This window comes from Brachypodium distachyon, chromosome 4 (assembly GCF_000005505.3).
Source record: "Brachypodium distachyon strain Bd21 chromosome 4, Brachypodium_distachyon_v3.0, whole genome shotgun sequence".
Lineage (NCBI taxonomy): Eukaryota > Viridiplantae > Streptophyta > Magnoliopsida > Poales > Poaceae > Brachypodium > Brachypodium distachyon.
The window spans coordinates 39,133,501-39,154,156 of record NC_016134.3 but is presented as its reverse complement, the minus strand read 5'-3'; the positions used below and the strand labels follow the sequence as shown (position 1 = coordinate 39,154,156).

The 20,656-nt window shown below is 49.2% G+C and overlaps 2 protein-coding genes across 2 annotated transcripts; one reads left to right on the top strand and one right to left on the bottom strand.

Moving 5' to 3' along the window:
• Window positions 1–431: 431 nt before the first annotated feature.
• Window positions 432–2,630, bottom strand: LOC100821865 (pirin-like protein At1g50590). Its single transcript, XM_003578272.4, is given in 6 exon segments — window positions 432–755; window positions 757–1,119; window positions 1,285–1,451; window positions 1,990–2,057; window positions 2,178–2,227; window positions 2,360–2,630. Coding segments are annotated over 6 exon segments (915 nt in total). The 5' UTR covers window positions 2,449–2,630; the 3' UTR covers window positions 432–577.
• Window positions 2,631–5,691: 3,061 nt separating this feature from the next.
• LOC100827199 (E3 ubiquitin-protein ligase UPL5) lies at window positions 5,692–13,640 on the top strand. Its single transcript, XM_024454731.1, has 4 exons — window positions 5,692–6,374; window positions 9,974–10,664; window positions 13,096–13,249; window positions 13,501–13,640. Exons 1-3 carry the CDS (start codon window positions 5,844–5,846, stop codon window positions 13,131–13,133), a joined length of 1,260 nt encoding a protein of 419 aa, XP_024310499.1. The 5' UTR covers window positions 5,692–5,843; the 3' UTR covers window positions 13,134–13,249; window positions 13,501–13,640.
• Window positions 13,641–20,656: the final 7,016 nt, after the last annotated feature.

Sequence of the window (20,656 nt, the reverse complement as noted above, 5' to 3'; positions counted from 1 at the left end):
CTTCCTCCGACCCATATTATTTTTGTCAAATTTGACCAAATATGAATGTATTTATGTTTAAAAAACGTCTAAATACATGTAATATTTCGACAAATAATATGGGTCGGAGTGAGTAGTTTTTTACACTTAACGGCTTTTCTTCGAAAGGTAATATTTTGGACATGGCAAGTAAAACCAATTCTTCAAAACCAGAAAAAAAAATCACAATTCTAAATTTGAAAAGTTACTCCCTCTGTTTCATAAAGATTGGCACGGATTTAAACTAGAGCTAGTTCAAAACCGTGTCAATCTTTATGAAACATAGAGAGTACTAAGAAATTATGCATCTAGAGAATTGCCCATGTAAAAGTCCACTAAATTTATGATAATTTGTGAATTTTCTTTCCGCAGCTAAAAAATGTTGTATTTTCTACTTCCAATTTAAGATTCTCTTGGGTGAAAATCACTTTTTCATTAAAAATTTGAATTTAATAAACCGTTAGGGCGGCTATGTACACAAAGTCGACCACTGATGTTCGGAAGAAAGAAAGAAAGAAAGAACAAGAAATGTGCGTGTAGTTCGCGCCATTGTTTCGCCCTACTCCACTTCGAGCGCAACCATCGCCTGCGACTTCCAATGCTTGGCCTTCTCGAACCCATTGACGCAGTACTCGAAGTCATTCACGGCCGCGTCGATCTCCTCCTCGGTGTTCATGACGAAGGGCCCCAGCTGCACCACGGGCTCGCCGATGGGCTCGCCGGCGATGAGCAGGAACCGGGAGCGGCTTGTCCGACTTGTTCCACACCTCCACGCCGTCTCCCTGCAGCCCCAGCAGCAGCAGGTGGTGCGGCCCCGCCTTGCTGCTGCTGCTGCTGTCGGCGGCCTCGGCGGCTCCTCCCCCTGCGAAGACGCCCTCGCCCTCCAGCACGTACGCGAACGCGTTCCACGACGCCGGCACGGGCTGCCGCGCCGCCGCGTGCGGGCGCACCGTGAAGTCCAGGTACATGGTCGGCGTCCGCGTGCACACCGGCGACCGCGCGCCCATGGAATGCCCGGCCACCACGCGCACCGTCACGCCGTCGGACGACGTCGTGGAGGCGATGTCCTTGCTCTGCATCTCCTGGTACCTCGGCTCGATCCTGCACACACACACACGCCAAGCACGTGTTAATTTTAGTCGAGTCGTTTTGTTTCCAGGCTTCTTTTCTTCCGGCTTGCATCGAGGTGACGCGATCGAGCATTCGGGCGTGACGTCGGAAGAGAGAAAGCAAAAATTAAGAAGAAGAAGAAAGTGCTTTACTTACATTTTGTTTTGGGAGGAGAGGTTGACCCAGAGCTGCAGGCCCCTGGAGGTGCCGGGGGCGGCGGGCATCTCGGAGTGCACGATGCCGCGGCCGGCCGTCATCCACTGCACGTCGCCGGCCTTGATCGTGCCGCGGTGGCCCTCGAAGTCCTCGTGCGTCACGGCTCCCTGCAGCGACGTCTCCGGTCATTTACTAGTGCTAACCTCTGCCATCGTTTTCTTGTGCAAAACTGCCGCTTTCTGATCGGACCGACCTTCATTCACACGACTTCAATTTGATGAATTTCTGGTGGTTGTGGCTGGCTTTATGCGGGGTTGTTGGCGCGCGTTGGGAGGCTGCCTGGACGATGGGCCCCTGTTTAGATGGATTCTTCGAGTGAAGCTGAAGAAAACTTCCAAGTCCTTAATATAGTTGTTCTAACGGCTGTGGTCGGCCTCGTTGACAAATGAAACGCGTTTAGTTTCGCACGCCTGTTTGGTTGTTAAATGGTGCTGCTATGTTTACAGCTCAATGGGAATTAAGTATGGAATGATTCAGGAATGCCCGACTGCCGAAGGCAGCAGAAATTGCGAGGTATTTTCGTGGCTGCTCTATCAATTTTTAGACTCTGAACCTGAAGTTTCTCAGTTCATTCGGTTAGTTGTTCTCTTGGCAAATTGCAAAATGCGTCCGGCAAAAGAAAAAAAAAATCAGAAGTGTGCATACCTCAAGCATGTACGTGACCGTCTCAAAACCTCTGTGTGGATGGTCGGGGAACCCAGCCGGAGCAGAAACTGCAACGAATTTAAACAAAAAATTAATAAAGAGTCATGAAAATACCCTTCTTTGTCGCTTCAACCGAAATGGGACATGTGAAGAACCAAGAGACCAAGAAAGAACCAAGCGCCGCTCACCTGAGAACTCATCCAGGACCAGGAAAGGGTCGAAGTACCTCAGCTCGAACCTGCAAGCACGTTCACCGAGTTCCATCCCGGATCAGCAATGAACCAAGCTAGTAAGAAAGTAAATGGCGCCCGGCCAGCCCTTCCATGGCTCCAACTATGGCAGCGCGGGCAATAATAATCATGGGGCTCACCTCCCGATGCTGCGGCGAACGACGGCGCCGGCGCCCTCGTGCTGCGGCCGGGCCAGGAACTTCCTCACCACCTGCCTGGGCTTCTCCATTGCCTGGCCTCGATCGTCTCCTCCAAAATCCAAAATATTCTTCCCCCTGCCGACGCGTGCTACTCCGAGTATATACGATGACGGCTCGCTGCTGCCGGGCTCCCGTTATATAGGGAGTAGCAGCGGCGCGGGCGGGTGCGTGCGAACTCGCCCTGATTCCCGAAAGCGACCGTCTCCCTTCCCTTCCTCCCCGGTGTGTGGCGAATCGCCCAGCTCGTTTCTTGACTTCTTTTTTCCACTAGAACAAAAATATACTCTTGCACAAAGCCCCCGCCGGAGGGCGCATCGCTCCAAAAGTCTCGTCCTCGACAGCTCGCTGCTCCCCTCGGCACGTCATGCTGACGCCACGCGCACGCACGCTCTGCCTATGCGTACGTGTGCCTTGTGACAGCGTCGCATCAGCATGCGCGCAAGGGTTACTGGTTACTCATGGCACATGTTATTAATTGTTACTACCTCGCTGTTAATGCGCCAATTACTTTTACCGGACAGTAACATTTTTGCTTCTGGACAGGACATGACAGCGATCTATCTATCGTGTCCTGAGTTTTTTTTGTCCGTGCTTCGAAGCGACGGCTCCATGATCGATCATCCCGTTAATCCGTTCCATCCACGCGCGGCCTTGACGTACGGCACGGGGGATTTATTTCACTGGACCGGCTTGTGATAACATGACGTACACGTGAGCTCAGCGGCTGCTGATCCCATCCTTTTACCACTTCTCCCGAGTCGCGTCCCGTGTCTGTCTCTCTTAATTAAACTTTCGTCGTGCCTTCGCCAATTGCCATGTGCCTCTCTTAGCCTTATAGCTTGCGCGATCACCCGCTCGCGGCCTTGACTCGCTCGGCGCCGTCTCCAGCCTGTCCTAATCACATTGAGTGCAGCTTCTAAACTGATCGCCGGTATGTAATGTGCAGGTGAAGTGTCTCGCTTGAGTTGTTTATGTCCGTCACTAATTAATCTATCTTCTGCGGCAAAGCTCACGAACTTAAAATGTGGGGATCGATCGATCAAGCACGGATACATTAGCGGCAGGATCTTTCTTTTCTGGCCACCAAACGGCCCCCCACTCGCCCATAGATTAGTCGTGTCTACTTCCTTTCGAGCATCTATTTTTTTTCTCGCTCTCTCTCTCTCTGCTAACTTATTCTACGGGCATAAAAAAGTGGCCCTGAAAAGACAGCTAGAACGAGAGATTTTGATCGATCGAACGCGTAAAATATCCCCACATGATTGACTGCGCACAAGGTACTGCAAGCCATCCTGACTCGATTTACCTTTTGGATTCAAACACTAGCTAGCCAAGAAGATGATCACATATGTACATGCCTGGACATGACACACACGTATCGTGACGACTGGAGCGGACAAATCGCTAATCTTGGAGAGACTTTCTTCCAGGCGAAAATGAAAGGGAATTTGACAGCTAAGGATAAATACTCTCGCAAAAAAGGGATAAACACTAGACGTGCTCTTATCAACTTACACCCATTTGTTATGGCCTTGATCGAGTCCTGACGTCTACATGAGTCATGCCTACGTGCTCATCCTGGGCATGGACCACCGAAAAAAAACCCAGAGAACTTGCTAAAGAAACAACGAAAATCATTAATGGGGTGACTAGTCCATGTCTATTATTTGCATTTTTCTCGTGACATCGCTATAGTGACTGATTACAGCAGTGGCGGACGGATGGAGCAAACACTGTGTTTTCAATATTGGATGGGGCTTGGACAGGACAAATTCACTGCGGTTATATATTTTGATAATTTTTAATAACATTTACTAATGAAAAATTGATTTCAGAATTATTGGTGCCCCATCCAACCACAGCCGTGCCACTGGATTACAGGAAAAAAAAGATAGGAGATAACTTGTATAAAAAAATATTTCCACTAGTCAGAATTACTTGTCGTTGACTTTTTACTAAATCTGGAAGAAGTAATATGGGTCGGAAGGAATAAGATATTATGTGCATCTTGCGGTGCTGAAAGGTCCAATCTTTTTTCTTTTAAACTCTGCTTAGATGAGCCACTCTGTCCACATGCCATCTGGCTGTCAAACGGGGTCATACGGCTCCTGAACCTATCCCTACAACCCATAAAGGTGGGAAAATCAGGGTTTATAGTCCAAACCATCATAGCCATCGGGTAAGAGCTCCTTAGATAGTTCTCTAATTAACAGCTTTTTTTTTTGCTTATACCCTGTACTGTTGAATCCACACTAGCATGCAACCATGACGAGACCAGCACTTCGTCTTCCATGATAGTGAAATTTCTTTTTTTTTTCTAGAATACATGTTAGTGAAATTTCTTATTCTCTTGTTGTTTGGTCTCATCAGGAATAGCAAACTCAGTTTTGTATTAGTTGTTCTCTAAATGGGCTTGAAATTTTCTTGTCATCCCGAACTTCATCACCGAAGTTGCAAAATGGGGAATCTCGGCCTCTCGGCTTGGGATGGAAGTAAGAAAGGCGATTTTGGACAACCGCTAAAAAGATAAAAGAGCAACAATATATGTACGGTTAAACTTGTATGATTTTATACAACAAGTCTCCTCTTAACTTTTGAGTCATGGAAGATAAAGTAAGTTGTAAACAAATTGTACGAAATCACACCCACAAGATTACACGTCAGACACTTGCAAATAGAAATGCGATGTGAAACTTGTCTTGAAGTCTTTTTTTTACTTCCTCCGATCCATATTAATTGTATCAAATTTGCCCAGATATATATGTATTTATGCCTGAAAAACGTCTATATACATGTAATACTCCGACAATTAATATGCAGAGGGAGGACCAATATTCGTCAGATAAAACTATGTAGCCATTTAGGGCGCGTCCGTATGGTGCTTCTACATGTGACAAACGGGCCAGTTTCTCGGCCCGTCATGGCCTGCAATTTATCGGGCATAGCCAGGCTCGGGCCCTCAGACCCCGTTTATGACGGGTCATGCCGTGCCGGCCCATTACGGCAGAAGGCAGATCCAGGCACGGCACACCAGCCGACCCTGTTTGGCCCGGCGGGTCCCAAACAAAATACAAATGAAAATGTAAAAATAAAAAATTGAGAAATGCTAAACGGGTCGGGTCGGCCCGGCCGTGAGGCTGAGGCCCAGGCACGACCCAAACCGGGCTGCCGTGTTTGTGGGCTTTTGAAAAAGGCCCGGCCGTTGGCCACCTGTACACGTGCTTCGCACACCTCCCCCTCCCACGGTTCCAACCCCCTCCGTGTCGTCTTCCCCCAAATTCCGCTCCAAAACCCTCGTCTCCTCGCTCAGCACTATTCCCCTCGCCCCCGATGGTCTCGATCTAAGCATGTTCGCCACCGCCGTACCGCCAAGCGCCGCCCTGCCACCCCCATTCATGCCCTCTCTTCCTCCAAGCAGCCCGCGATGACGATTCACCCCGCCACCTCCTCATCTGACGGCGGCGGCTCCTCGTCGTCCTTCGACGCGCCGCAGTGCAGCGCCCACTTCTTCGTGCGCGCCACCGACTCGAAGACCATCGCGGTGCACGCGGCGTGGGACGACACCGTCGGCGCGCTCCTCGCCCACCTGGCCGATTGCGGCTACGGGCGCGACCTGCGCCTCCTCTACAAGGGGAGGCAGCTCTTGCCGGAGGCCACCAGCGCCTCGCTCTGCCTCCCTCCCGACTCAACGCTCCACCTCGCCGCCCGACTTCGCTCCACCCCGCACCCCGAGGCGTGGCAGCTCGCCTCGCACATCGCCGCCACCGCAGCCGCCGCCACCCCCACCCCCACCCCCAGCCACTCCCTCGATGGGCTAGTAAAGGAATACATCCTCTTAGCCAGCTTCACCAGAAGACGCAGTGACCGCAGCGCTCCCGTCGACACCCAGAGCACGGAGCACTGTGCGGCGGAGTACCTCGACATTTTCCTCCAGGCGGGCGCTGCCGTCGCGCTGGTAAACCTCTACCTCTCAAATTCGTCTTTCTTTCGCTCTTTTGCGGAGCGTGCCATCCGATGCTTTCTCAGCACGAACCCTGTGTCGCGCCTACCCCCTGGTGTAAAGCCCGTGACAGCGCCAGTGCTGCTTGCATTCTGTTACGAAATCCGGCGGATGCACGATCTAGGATGACACCGAGGCACGATATTTGTTAACGAGGTTCGGCCGAAGCCTACATCCCCGGGGCATGACTACGCAATACCGGCCACCCTGGGCGCCGGCACAAAGCCGCCGGCTCCCCCTGCGAGCCTATTGCTATTATGTTGTCATAGTTTTTTTGATTACCCTGCGGTGCCTTTATATATTAGGCCCAGGTTACACGTGTTCGACTCCAACACCTAACCCTCCGCAAATTCCAAATCCAACTGTAACCCTACTCGTACACATATTCGACACATATCTCAACAAACTCCACCTTGGCGAATATTTCCCTCACCACCTTGAAGCCGTCATGCACGAACCTCCGTGTACCTTGGACTTGAACATGAGCTTCACTGCTACTTCCTTGACATCACATGACTCCACCTGCAACCGTAGTCCCTTTCTTTTCATTAACAGCCAATGCTCCCACGAAAAATAAGTTCATCCACACTCCTGCCTTGTGCTCCTAACTTCCCGGAGTATCCGCTCAACGCCATCACACACCGATAATAAAGTCACCATATTCGACAACACCGATGTATCGTCACCCTGATTCCCTCTTCCTTGATCTATGTGAAAATTGAACAACTCACATGTTAGCTGCCACATATAAGAGTTACCTGAACTCATCATCATCGCTATCGTTGACTGTCCTCATGAAACTTGAAGGAATTTCGGCGTCGCCCTTGAGTCACCTTGAGTCAAATTCACAATTGTCTCATCCTTTTCGGATAGTCTTCTACATGTCCCATAGCTACAACACTCCGCCTCCTTCTGCATACCGTCACCTGCACTTTGCCATGTGCACCGAACATCACAGAATATACGGCCATGTGCTCTCTAAGCCTTTGACAATCCGGACTTTCCAAAAACACTTTCTCAGATTCCCCATGGCCGACTCTTGTCCATCACTTCAGACCATCTTGATAGACCCAGTCACCAACTTGAACCTGGTACTCGCCAACACTGCTTCAGCACCCCTGCACATGTCAAACAATTGTATGACTGCATATGCCCTGGTCTGTTGCCGTGTCCCGTGCTTATCGCACACCTTGCCGCTATCACCGCGTCGAGCATCCGCAATCTTGGCCAAGATCTACTGGGTAGCACACCCACACCATCTCAGGCCCCACTGCGCCACGTGTTGCCACGCCACAGAATTCGGACACCATCAGCCCTCACGCTCCTACGTCGTTGTTGCCGATCTTCACCGTCTTCTGTTCCAACTGATATCCCCGTCGATCCATCAGACTGTTGTTTGACCCCAGCCGAACTTGCTACGACTGCAACCGTGCTCCACCTTGCGTCGTGCCATCCCAACACCAAGTGTATTGCTCGACGCCTTGTAGATACACGATCCTCATGACACACTCCAGGCTACTCCAAGCCTTATACGTGCGCCGTCTCTCGTCACCTGAAGCCACGCTGCACGCACCCAACGTCCTGTCAAAGCTCCTGACAAACCAACACTGCCTGCTCTTCAAAGAAACTCCTAAAATCGGTTCACCTCCGTATGCAATCACCTCTTTTCCTTCCCGCAGAACTGAATTGGAAAAAAATAGATCTCCAACGGATGACCTGATCTCTGGTTCTCGCCTGTAGCTAGACTTTCTTTGGTTCGTACCCTTGCCTTGCCTCGCCACGCTGAATCGTCTTATGGATTACCTCACTGAGTGCCTTTCTTTCTACCCGTGTCCTACTTGGCCTACCCTCCGCGCCGCACCGAAGCCTACATAGCCTCTGCCCTGCGCTGCAAACCCGTCGGCCGCGACACAGGCATGCATGCCTGGCGTCTTTGCTTTGCCCCTGCTACACCCCGCGGAGGCCTTCCTGTCTGCCGCTCGGAGCTGACCCTGACCTCCCCTGTGCCTGCAAGCAGCTGGCCTCGGCTTCTGCCCAAGCTGCGACGCACGCGGTCTGTCGGCCTCCAGGCGCCTGCTCCTGACCCCCATGCTATCAATCCTGGAATCAGACGCCCCGCACCTGGCCTCCCTTGTCCTTTGCCTTTTTCCTTTGAACCCGGCCAGAACAACATCACGTGAAGGCCTAACATACATGCAAGTTTTCTTCTGTTTCTTCACTCCTTGAATTCCAATCCGATTAGTACTCTCACAGCATGTCTTTTTCCTTTTCTTCTTGGAATCCAAGCCCAACTAGTCTTGCATGCAAATCCTTCCTACTCTGTGCCCACGCCCATGACTTTCCTTCTGTTGATTCAAAGGAAACCTGAGAACAAAAAATCCGTGTGTGCTGCCGCCTTTACACGTATGCAGTAGAACTCTTACTCAGATTTTCAATCCATCTTCCGCAGCCTCGTCCGACGAAACTCTGGTGTCTGTCACCTGCTGCACGAGAACGCAGCCGCCGGCACTTTGTAACAGTCTCACCCTTGTGTAAATTATATGCACAAATCCGTGTTGCACCCTGGCCACCTGCATCGTCGACACAACTCGTCCACTGTGCCACCATGCCGCCCTGTGCTACACCCGATCCACCGCTATACCGCGATGCATCCCGCCCTGATCTATCCGGTCCCCCCTGCGTCTGGTCGCCGGTCTGATCGCGAGCAGAAGCCGTCGTCCGATCCGCGACGTCTTCCCGGCCACTGTGTCGGCCCGATCACCACGCCTGGTCGATCCTTGCCAACTGCAGCCCATCGAACGGTTCAGGCCACCTACCTGAAGTGTTCGACTCCACCGATTGAAATTCCGATCGCCGCCATGCTCCACCTTGCACCGCATTGGACGTTCCGCGGCGCCCGTCGAGCATGATCCTCGCACCTCCCACAAGATCTTCCGCATCCCCTCAACCTCGCTCTGATACCACTTGTTATGAAATCCGGCGGATGCACGATCAAGGATGACACCGAGGCACGATATTTGTTAACGAGGTTTGGCCGAAGCCTACATCCCCGGGGCATGACTATGGGCGCTCCTCCCCCCATAATACCGCAATACCGGCCACCCTGGGCGCCGGCACAAAGCCGCCGGCTCCCCCTGCGAGCCTATTGCTATTATGTTGTCATAGTATTTTTGGATTACCCCGCGGTGCCTTTATATATTAGGCCCGGGTTACACGTGTTTGACTCCAACACCTAACCCTCCGCTAATTCCAAATCCAACAGTAACCCTACTCGTACACATATTCGACACATAATTCTGCCGCTTGCTTTCTCTTACCGCGGGGAGGAAGGGTTCACTCTATAAATCATGTTGTTGTACAGTTGCATCAGTACTCCGTGAGCCGCTCTCGCCCTTCAATTCCTCGAAGTCGCCTACCAGGGTGATCGAGCAGGTTCTCCCCTTTGCCAGAGAAGTAGTGGAAGTGGTCCGGTCTGGACTTGCATCAGAGTCAATGATGGTGGCAAGGGCAGATCTTGAAGAGTTCTCAAATTTCTTTAAGTGTTGTGCCACCAGGTACGCCGTTGGATGCCCTATGGCCCAATGCACAAGAATCTGTACAACATGGAGCATCAGCATGGTGACACATGGGTCTGGGAGTTGCACGAAATGTCTATGAACCTGCTGAGAAGGGTGGAGGAGTGTTTGAAGAGGTTGGAGATGGATCTTTCTACATTGTCATCCGAGAGTTGGAGGGTCATAGAAAGTCAACCCCTGTGGTCTAACAGATTACATATCCTTGCCATGTTGACAGAACTGGATTCCATCTCAGCACTTTTTGAGGATTTGGCGCACAACCTACGGGTTATGTTGCTGGCGCACAAAGCACCTCTCAATGCCCTCGTGCGCTGTTCCAAGAGGAACGAGCATCTCCACTGGCTTGTGAAGCATAAAGATCTCCTTTGCTTCGAAGCAAGAAGGAACTTAGTCTTAATGCTGTTTTCTGAGGGAAAAGATGATTACGGGGAGCTTCATGAGATGTTGATCGACCGTTCATATTTTCTGGATGAGTTCTTTGAGTACATCACACATGCAAAACTCAGTGTGCTTCATAGTGGTCTGTTTGTGGAGTTTAAGAATGAGGAGACTACTGGCCCTGGTGTTCTGAGAGAATGGTTGCGCATGGTGTGTCAAGCTCTGTTCAGTCCACAACAAGTTCTCTTCTCGCCTTGTCGTAATGATCAACGGAGGTTCTACTGGAACGGAAGTAAGTTTCTTCGGTATACCACTTTTGATCCAGTTCTGTTGGTAATTTGGTACGGTATTTTTACTGAATAAATCGACAATCTGAATTGGATAAGCTGTTGGGTATAGCTCGCTGGTTGACTTTTTAGGTGCGGGGTATAATAAAAATTGCATATTTTCAATGGAGTGACTGGGATCCATTCATCTTATGCTTCAACAAATAGTATATATTTTCCATGAAACTTTCATATATATATATATAGTTGTCCACTACATACATTGTTTAATGCAGCTCTGCAACTGGTTTTGATGAATGCAAGTTCAATTCGCAGTAGTATAAACTAACTAAAAAAAATCGTATTCTTCTGTTTTGTTGGATGTCCTGGAAGGGACTTATTCTTGTCTACGAAAAACTAAAGATGCAAAATGTGCTTCTTTCGAGCAATTCATTGACATTCATTAGATTTTCGGAAAAGAATTCAAAGTTTAAACGCAGCAGGTTCTGCCAATCATTTGGCTGCTATGGGCCTGCATTTTCACACAAGTAAAAGACTTTTGTTTTATTACCTGACTCGTCTGCCTGTACTATTTGTTGGCATGCACCATGCTCCCGATCTAACATGCAAAGCCAAAGCAGGATAATAAAGTCTTGCGGCCCTTATGTTTACTTGGCTGATTGGTTGAGTTATGATGCCAAGGAGATGCTTCACTAACTTTATGCGTGATTGTGCCTATTACACTAACTGATTACCACATGTATATGCTGGCACATAGTTATATCGAATACTGCGTACCCCTGTTGTGACACACTTTTGATTTGGGTGTGGGGATATCCATATAGGAGCGAGTGTTTAAGCAAATTTGTAACCTTATTTTGGCAAATGTTTCTTCCTTCCGTAATCAAAGCAACTGCTTATTCGTAACTCACAAATACTCTTTTTAATATATAGTGCAGAGATACTCAATTGATCTCACAAAAAAAAGGTACTGAAATGATCTTATTTTTACCAGTGTAAGTTCAGAACTTGAGATAAAATCTATAATCCCTTTTATCGGCACATCCATGTCATTTGATCATTATCAGTGTAAGTTCAAAACTTGAGATAAAGCTCCTACTAAGAGGTGGATGATACATTCTGCTCTCCAGCTTGAACCTTGAACGGTGGAAACCAGAAGTTTGTGAACTAACCATATTAATTAGTACAGATACGTCTCTAGTCATTTCTTGTACAGGAGATATGTGCCTAGTCATTAAAACTACTTTTACTTGAAGCTTTACAAACTTCTTTTATAGAGGAGTACTAAAGCATTTCTTTTTGTTATGAGTTCATTCCCTTCTTGCCAGAATACAGCGCTGATTTACCATTGAGATCAAACCGACATGAAAGTAAATATCTGGTTGACCCTAATATGAACGAAGCTCTTTACCCTGTAGGCATGTGGTAGCATAGCACACGTGTGAACCGAAGTCGTCTTGCCGAACTCCTTCCTTTCTCATTTCAGTCCTCGCCTTTTTCATCTTCCGTAGGGGCCTTTAGTCTTTTGATTAGAGTAGAGGTCGCGAGAGAGCAGAGCGTACCGCCCTGCCATAGTCGCGAGGATCTTAATAGTCGGTCGCGACTGTTGTCATAGTCAACGACGGTTGAAACTTCCAGGAAAAAACTTCGAATTGGGAGGGCGATCCTCCCGGTGAACTGACCGTACCCCAAACCGACACAATTTTATATTGAGAAAGCAAAATATAGCACTATAAGCCTTCAACCTATTTGACTGTTTCAATTTGGGTTATCATGCAGTCTATTGTTGTCATTCTGACTTTCTCAGCCCCTCAAAAGTTCAGCATCAAATTGCGGCACGATTACAAATAGTTGTTAATATGGACTACTAGCTATCATTGAAATTTACAACGTGTTTTCGAGAAACTTTTCTACTAATACCAATACCAGGCTTTTGTGTGTACACTTTCTTTTGCTAATTAAAATAGTTTATGGGCTAATTGTTACAATTTTTCCTTTAAAAAATGCACCAATGTCAAAACTATATCCACAAACCATCACACACAACTATTGTTATCAATGTTGACAGTTACAGTTAAAGCAAACTTCTTAGGTTAGTATTCTTACGATTCTTGGGATTCTGAATAAAAGTGTTTGATTAACCTGAACTCGTCACTGGGGCAAAGGCTTATCATTATAATATGACATAACGTCATAACCCCTCTATTCCCCCTATTCTTGGGATTCTGAATAAAAACATGTTTGATTAACTATTGTTATCTTTCTTCCAGACCACAGATCATTTTCTGTTCTGGTAATATGTATTCTGGCAAACCCTTGTAGACTACACTTTTCGTTGTTTAATACCATCCTTTTTTTTTCTTAATCCTTTTTCTTAAGGAATATTTTTTGAGTTCCACATATGCCAAATTTTATGATTAATAAATTATGTTGCAGGCATGTACAAAGTTTCACCCCCAGATAAAGGAGGATAAGCTTTTGGTTCCACTTTCCTATAGAAGCCAGACAGTCTCTTACAATCTGGTATTGTTATAAAATGACAATAAAAAATCATGTGAAACCTTGTGAGCTTAACAGACTACTACAGAAGGTCAATAGCTTCTTCCACTGATGATTACATCAGTAACATTTTTTTTGCGAAGATTATTACATCAGTAACATCACTTCAAACTATACTTAATTCTTGCTATTCAAGCCAATGAGCTATGTTCCGTCTTTATTTCTTCAATTTATTGTGGTTCTAATGCATTCAATATTGGTGAGGTTATGTCTGCAAAGTGCAAACCATGACGGTGTTGATTTAATATCTTCTAACATTTGATATTTATCTGTGCATTGCAGCATCTGTTGTGGATCCGCTGCAATTAAAATACTTCATTTTCTCAGGACGAGTAATTGGATTGGCGTTGATGCATAAAGTTCAAGTAGGGATAGTTTTGGACCGCACATTATTTTTGCATCTTGCTGGGAGAAGTATTACAATAGAAGATATTGATGCTGCAGATCCTGTCACATATGCGAGCTGTAAAAGAATTCTAGAGATGAGGGCTAGTGATATTGACGACCTAAGTCTAACATTTTCCCGGGATGTTCATACCTTAGGGTCTAACATTTTCCGGGGATGTTCATACCTTAGGGTCTCAAAGGACAATTGAGCTTTGCGCAGGAGGGCAAGATATCGCTGTGAATATCAGGAACAGAGAGCATTACATTGATCTTCTTATTAAGAATATCTTTGTTGATTCTATTTCTGATCAGTTAGCCAATTTTGCCAAAGGATTTAGTGACATATTACCTAGTCCGGATCTCCAGAAAGTATTTTTGGGGTGCTTGGATCTAGAAGACTTTGACCGAATGCTAGGGGGGGAAGCAATAACACTTCAAATCTGAAGGGCTGGAGATCACATACTCAATATAATGGCTACAAGGAACAAGACCGCCACATTGACTGGTTCTTGTCTTCTGGATCACATACTCTAAATGAGGCACCAGGGTAGGAGGAAGCGCCGCTGCTGAAGAAGAAGCCTGCCACCATGAGAAATTGGGAACATGGGATGAACAGATGATTGAAGCATATCATGGTACGCCATAAAACAGATGAAAATTCATGACTGAAGGCACTTATACAATACTCTCAGTATGACCAGTCTTGGGCCTGCTAAATGAGTTTCAAGGTTTCATGCAGAAGAAAAGCCAAATCAACAATGGCGAAAAACAGCCACCAAATTTTCTACTTTACATAAGTAGTGGCTCCGGACATAAAAACAAGCGAGTGTGGTAATCAATGTGTTTTCGTTTTCCTGTGCTTGAAAGGTCCAATCTACGAATGACCATCGAGTTTTCCATAGGAATAGCCAGCGCTCATTTGAACTTGTGTTGCGTTGAGCGTTACTGATGACTGAGACTCCACATCCAACGCCCAACAAAAATGGCCCGGGAGCAGGGTGCCCGGTTTTAATGACCTAAATAAATAAATACTCCATAAGTTTCATAATTCTTGAAATCTTTTTTTCTAGAAGGTTGCGAACCTACACACTCAAATGTGTGTAGGTAACATCCGTATCTAAAGATGAGGTGAAGACAAGAATACTAATCTATATTGGTGACTTAGATATTTCAAATTATATTTCTCCACGAGGCCGCTTCGCACTGAAGCAATCGGGAGCTGCAGCTCTACTCTTGGAACTAGTAACCTTAAAGTCCTTGGCAGAAATTGTTTATACGAGTAAAATTTTGTCCACTTTCTAAAATGATATAAAATTATCATGTGTTGCAAATACTATGGGTTAAAAACACCAAAAATGACTTTGATGGTGACTTTGCTGCACCTTATAATCTGTGTAAGGATGGGAAATGATGGATAAGTTCCACATACATTATGAGTTTTTGTTTCGAACTAACAAACTTTGTGTTCCTGAGTCGCCCGTGCGTTTGCTATTGCTGCAGGAATCACGTGCCGGCGGATTGATGGGTCACTTTGGACGTGAGAAGACTTTGTTTATACTCAGCGATCATTTTTACTGGCGCCAAAGATGAGGCGTGATGTAGACATGATTATCAAGCGGTGTATTACTTCTCGTAAGGTAAAGTCCAAGCTAAAACCTCACGGTTTGTATACCCTCTTCCTACCACCAGTGTTCCATGGGAAAATATAAGCATGGATTTTGTGTTGGAATCGTCTGGGACCAGGAGAGGACATGATTCTATATTTGTGGTAGTTGATCGTTTTTCTAAGATGGCACACTTTATTTCCTGCCACAAGAGCGACGATGCGTCGCATATTGCTAACCTGTTTTCTAGGGACATCGTGCGGTTACATGGCGTGCCGAGGACGATTGTTTCTAATCGTGATGTAAGTTCATGACTACTTTTGAAAAACGCTTTGGGAAAAGTTAGGGACGAAGTTGCCGTTCAGCACCACTTGTCATCCCCAAACCGATGGCCAAATGGTGGTGGTGAATCGCACACTCTCAATGTTGATGCGATCTATGATCAAGACGAACCTGCATGCGTGGGAGGCTTGTTTGCCACATATGGAGTTTTCTTATAATAGGGCGGTACATTATGCTCCATCTCATGTTATAGTCGGGAAGTCCATTAGAAACGATAATTGCATCGTAACAACCCAAGAGAAGAGGATGCATTGGACCCATGCAAGTGGTCAAAGTTCTTTTGATAGGATTTGGCCTGATCACTATAGACAATATCTAGGAAGATATTTCGAGGGAAATATAGATTATCATATTAAATGCCTTTACTTACTCACCGAAGAAACGACACATGTGTGTCAATCTTAATGACTCTCGTCTTTCCGAGTTACAGCTGGCACATTGTTTTGGACGGCCACCGGCTACAGGCAAAACTAAGAGATGACACCAACAAGCCATTGGTACACAATCCTCGTCTAGAAGTTGGATTAGACCACGCCACCCTTGTGGAATAGAGAAATTCGCTTGATGCATTCAGCCGACTAAAGTTACCGCTCCCTCCGTCCGGAAATAAGTGACTTGTACGGAGGGAGTATTTGGGTCGAGGAAGTATCTAGTGGAAACCATCCTTTCCATGGAAACATGCAAACAAAAATATTAGTGTGGATTGGGATTAAGCACAAGGAAATTAATGATGCAATGTTTTTTCATGAAATAAAAATGATATTAAAATATCTTAATGAATTATGAACAAAATTTCAGCGACATATTATGAAATATCAATGATGAAATGGCATTTCGATCCCTAATGACTTTTGGTGTTAATGACAACATAACTTGTGTACTAATCGTGCGCCAAGTGGTTTCAGATTTGATAACTATTTTTGTGACACGATTCATTGCCCTCAAAAAGGAAAGAAGCGTATAAGAATTTACGGCCTTTTATTTTATTGAGTCGTAGAAAAATCCGTACTATAAAGAGGGAGTCCATTTGGGAAAGCTTTGGGTGAATCAACTTCACGTACACAAATCTACTAGATTGCACCCACATAAAGCCTAAACCCAGTTTTGAGTTGAGAGTTGCTTTAATCCTGCTAAATCTGGCAGACAATTTCAGTTTTAGCCGGTACTACCTCCTAATTAAGAGGAGGTTCCGGTGGGCAGAACTTCTGCCCAGGTACTGTAACGCTACTGGAATCCAACTGCGTATAGCGGTAGGAGGCCGGTAGCAGGGCAGAAGTTCTACCCCCTAGAACTTCTGGTCTGCCTCCTCCCAGGTATTGGTCTAACTGAAATTGGTTGTAACGGTTAGATTTCGAGGCTATTTAAAGGGGCTTCGTCCCCAACGGGTTTCTACACCAAGCACAGCCAAGAAAAGTCTCTCTCTCTCTCTCCCCAAGAACACAAGAGCTTCATTTCCCTTGATCTCCCTCCCTAGTTTTGCCCTTTGATTCATCTTTTGAGGATTGGAAGAGAAGATCAAGATCTAGGGTTTCACCAAAGCAAAAAGTTGATTGCCCTTGTGTCGGAGCACGGTCTCCGGCACCGGGGATGCCGAGCATCCCCTTTTTGGTTCGGTGGAGGGCGAGGTGATCGCTACGGCGATCGCCGACGTGACGATAGACACGAAGTGTAGACACAAGAGTTTTTACCCAGGTTCGGGCCACCCGGAGGTGTAATACCCTACGTCCTGCCTTGGAGTTGTATTTCTTAATATGGTTGTTACAGGTTGCTGGGGAGTTCCCGGACTTTGCTACTTGTTCCTCTAAGGGCTAGGCTACTTGGGTGAATGCTGAACTGAATAGAATCAAATCCTACTGAGGTCCAACCCTTTGACTAGTGGCGTCGGTCCTCCTTTTATAGACAACGGGATACCACAGGTGCGTATGCATGCAGCGTGACACGTTTTCCTAGACGCGTGTCACAGCCACACGAAATACATTTTTGCTCATCCATGCTGGACGCCATGCAGCGCCCGGTCTACTGTACACGGTAGAAAAAATAGTTCGTAGGGTAGTCGCTCTAGCCTTGCTAAGCAAGACTAGGCCTGCTGATAAGACTCCTGTCGGTGCATTAAATGCACTGCACCCGCCGTCTTGTCCTGTCTTCACTGTTCTGTGGGCCCCGCCTGCATGCCCGAGCGCGGGTGGCTGGGGTGCACCTTCCCGGCTAGCGCACCTGCTAGTTTCCGGGAGGCGTTCCTTCGGCTTTCTGGGACCGGGGTTCCCGGGAGCATCTTGTACTCGGCCCTTAGCTTTAGCTTCACTAGGGGTCGTCTCCTCGAGGCAGGCTTCCCGGGCTCGTCGCTTCCCGGGAGTCCTTCCTGATGGGGCTCCGTTACTGGCGACCCACGCGTCCCGTATCCGTGGGACCCCGTGGGCCACTGATACGACAGTAGCTCCTGGACGTGGGCCGGTAGCCTTGAAGCTTCCAGCGAGTGCTATCCTCGGTCGGTTGCCGGGCTACGCGTGGGTCCCAAGGGGGAAACCCCCTGGCACCCGGCCTCGTGGGCCGCATTTATAGTTCCACTTCTGCGAGCGAAACGGTCGGGCACACGATTTCATGCCTTATCTCCCTTAATCACCAGAGAGTTGAGGCCACGTCGCGCACCCCCCTCTTAATCTCTGATTCTTTAGGGCTCTTTATTGCCGATCGTGGGGTTGCCCGTTGCAGTCCGCCAGCCCCGATAAATACCCAAGGCCGGCGGCGGGGCACTCCCCATTGTCTCTCGCTCCTCCCATCACCTCTTCCCAAGCTCCCCGCTCCCCAACTCCAACCGAACCACCTCTCCAACTCTGCCGATGTCTTCCAAGGGCCAGAATCGTCCCAAGGGGAGCACCAACAAAGGGGATAAGGCCGGCAAGAAGGAGCTGTCGGACAGGGCCCGGAAGGAGGAGGAAATGCGGGCTAAATTCGCTTTCTTCCCCCCGGGTACAACGGTCAGGGGATTGACAAGCTAGACTTGGCGCTGGCCACCAAGCACAATGAGCACGGGCCAACACGGGTCCTTCCCGTTAGAGCGTAGCGCGACGGGCACTACTTCCAGATCTTTGGAAGGTTCATCCTTGCCGGGTTCGTGCCGCCACACTCCTACTTCCTCTCAGCCATCATGGAGAGCTACGGGCTCCTCATGGCGCAGCTTCACCCCACGTCGTTTTTCACATTGGCCGTTTTCCAACACCTCTGTGAAGCGTTCGTGGGGGTGATGCCACGAACGCTTCAAGGCTAGTGGGTGAATAGCGCTATTCCGCCACTACTACTACCCGAGGGTGGAGAAGAAGGACCCCCTGTCCTCGGGGGTAGTGTTCCGATTCCGCGACAGGATCAAATCGGAATTCATCGAGCTAGGGAAGAAGAAGATCGAGCACGAATGGCGCCGCGACTGGTGCTGGGTGCGCACCGACGAGCTCCAGGAGTTCCACGAGGAGCCCCTCGGGCATCCGAAGGGCTCTGACGACTGGACGCTCCGCGACCCGAATGACGAGGAGCTGGCCCCAATCTGTGCGAAGATCAAAGCGCTCCGTGAGGCCGGGCTCAAGGACACATGGATGTGGCGCGCCACTTCATCGGGAGGCGCGTGGCCCCCCTGTAGCGGTGCTCGCATCCGGCGTGGATGTCCACCGGGGCCGGCGACCGGACCCGGCTGCAGCGCACGGACCTCCTCCCGGAGTATGTGCAATTCTGGGTGAAGGGTATCACCGGCAAGGACAAACCCTACCGGCTGCTTCCGCCTAGAGCGCACTTGCTCCACGCCGGGATTTCGGGAGCCCGGGATCTCCCACTCTGCGACGAGTGGGGGATCCTGGAGGATCCCTCGCCGCAACCCTCACCCCCGCAGCCCCGGTCCCAGAAGGGCAAGGAGCCGGCAACCGACTCGGGGGAAGGGGGCCAAGGCCAGGCCTCCGCCATGGCAGAGGGCGTCGGAGGAGACCTCAGCGACGACGACGACGATGACGACGTTCCCCCCACAGCCGGCGAAGTCGTGCCAGAGGAGGACGACGAGGAAGATGACGTCCCCCTGGTGAGGCGGTCCACGGCGGAGCGTGCGGGCAGGCGGGAGGCCATCCCGAAGCTCCAGGGGCCTCACGGCGACGCGGAAGCTGGGGCCTCCGGCGACAGTGGCGCGGCTGCAGCAGCCGCCCCGACCACCCTGGCAACTCCGACAGCTCCCCCCCGCGCGAAGCGGCCCTCCGGCGAGGAGCATCCTGGCGGACAGGGTGCTCAAGCTCAAGCCGGCGGGGTCAGTCCAATGTCGTTCAGAACAACTTTGATTTCGTGAAATTATTTTGTGCCTGACAAATCTATTTTTTCGTTTTCCAGTTCGTCGAGGAAGAGGGGGCACACCATCGTGTCGCCGGCAGCCCCAACTAAGAAGCCTCACTCAGCATTGGGCGGCGGCGACCAAGACGCTACTGACGCAGCGGTTGTGACGGCGGCAGCGGCCGCGGGGGACCCAAGGATCCCCGACTCGAGCTCGCAGGGCACCGGCCCGGCGGCAGGTACGTGCAAGTTCGAACACTTCCTTTACTATTCGTGCCAATGCCCATGCTTGACGCAGGTGTCGTCGCTCGGTGCTCCGACACCGGGGGCGTGCAGCCACGTCCCCCTTTCAGGTTCGGTAGGGGCGTCTGGGGTGGAGACCGGATGATCGCCGGCGAGGCCGGCGAGGCCCTACTGGGCCGGCGAGGCAAAGTGCTAGGGGTACGCGCTAGTCCAAGAACAGACGTACGCACGATTTTTACCCAAGTTCGGGCCACCCGGAGGTGTAAAACCCTACGTCCTGCCTGTCTGAGCTGATATTGATTATGGATCAAATGTTCACAGGTTGGCAGGCAAGCTCCCGGGCTTTCTCTCAGTGGCTAGGCACTCCTCACCACTCTCCGCTGGCTGCCTACTGGAGCCACTAAGCATCTATCGAGCGAGCTTCGTCCGAACCAACTAATTGACCAACTGACTAGCCCGTCCAAAACCTCCCATCCCTCCTAGACCGTTGGCATGGGTCCTCCTTTCATACACAAGGGGATGCCACAAGTGCCACGGTGCATGGGCTACAAGTGTCCAACGGGGAG

What these genes read in the sequence shown, in the direction of transcription:
- LOC100827199 (XM_024454731.1), top strand. Translation starts at nt 5,844, where the DNA reads ATGACGATTCACCCCGCCACCTCCTCATCTGACGGCGGCGGCTCCTCG. An exon ending in CGGGCGCTGCCGTCGCGCTG is followed by an intron (nt 6,375 to 9,973) that starts GTAAACCTCTAC and finishes TTGTGCCACCAG; the next exon opens with GTACGCCGTTGGATGCCCTA. An exon ending in GAGGTTCTACTGGAACGGAA is followed by an intron (nt 10,665 to 13,095) that starts GTAAGTTTCTTC and finishes ATTATGTTGCAG; the next exon opens with GCATGTACAAAGTTTCACCC.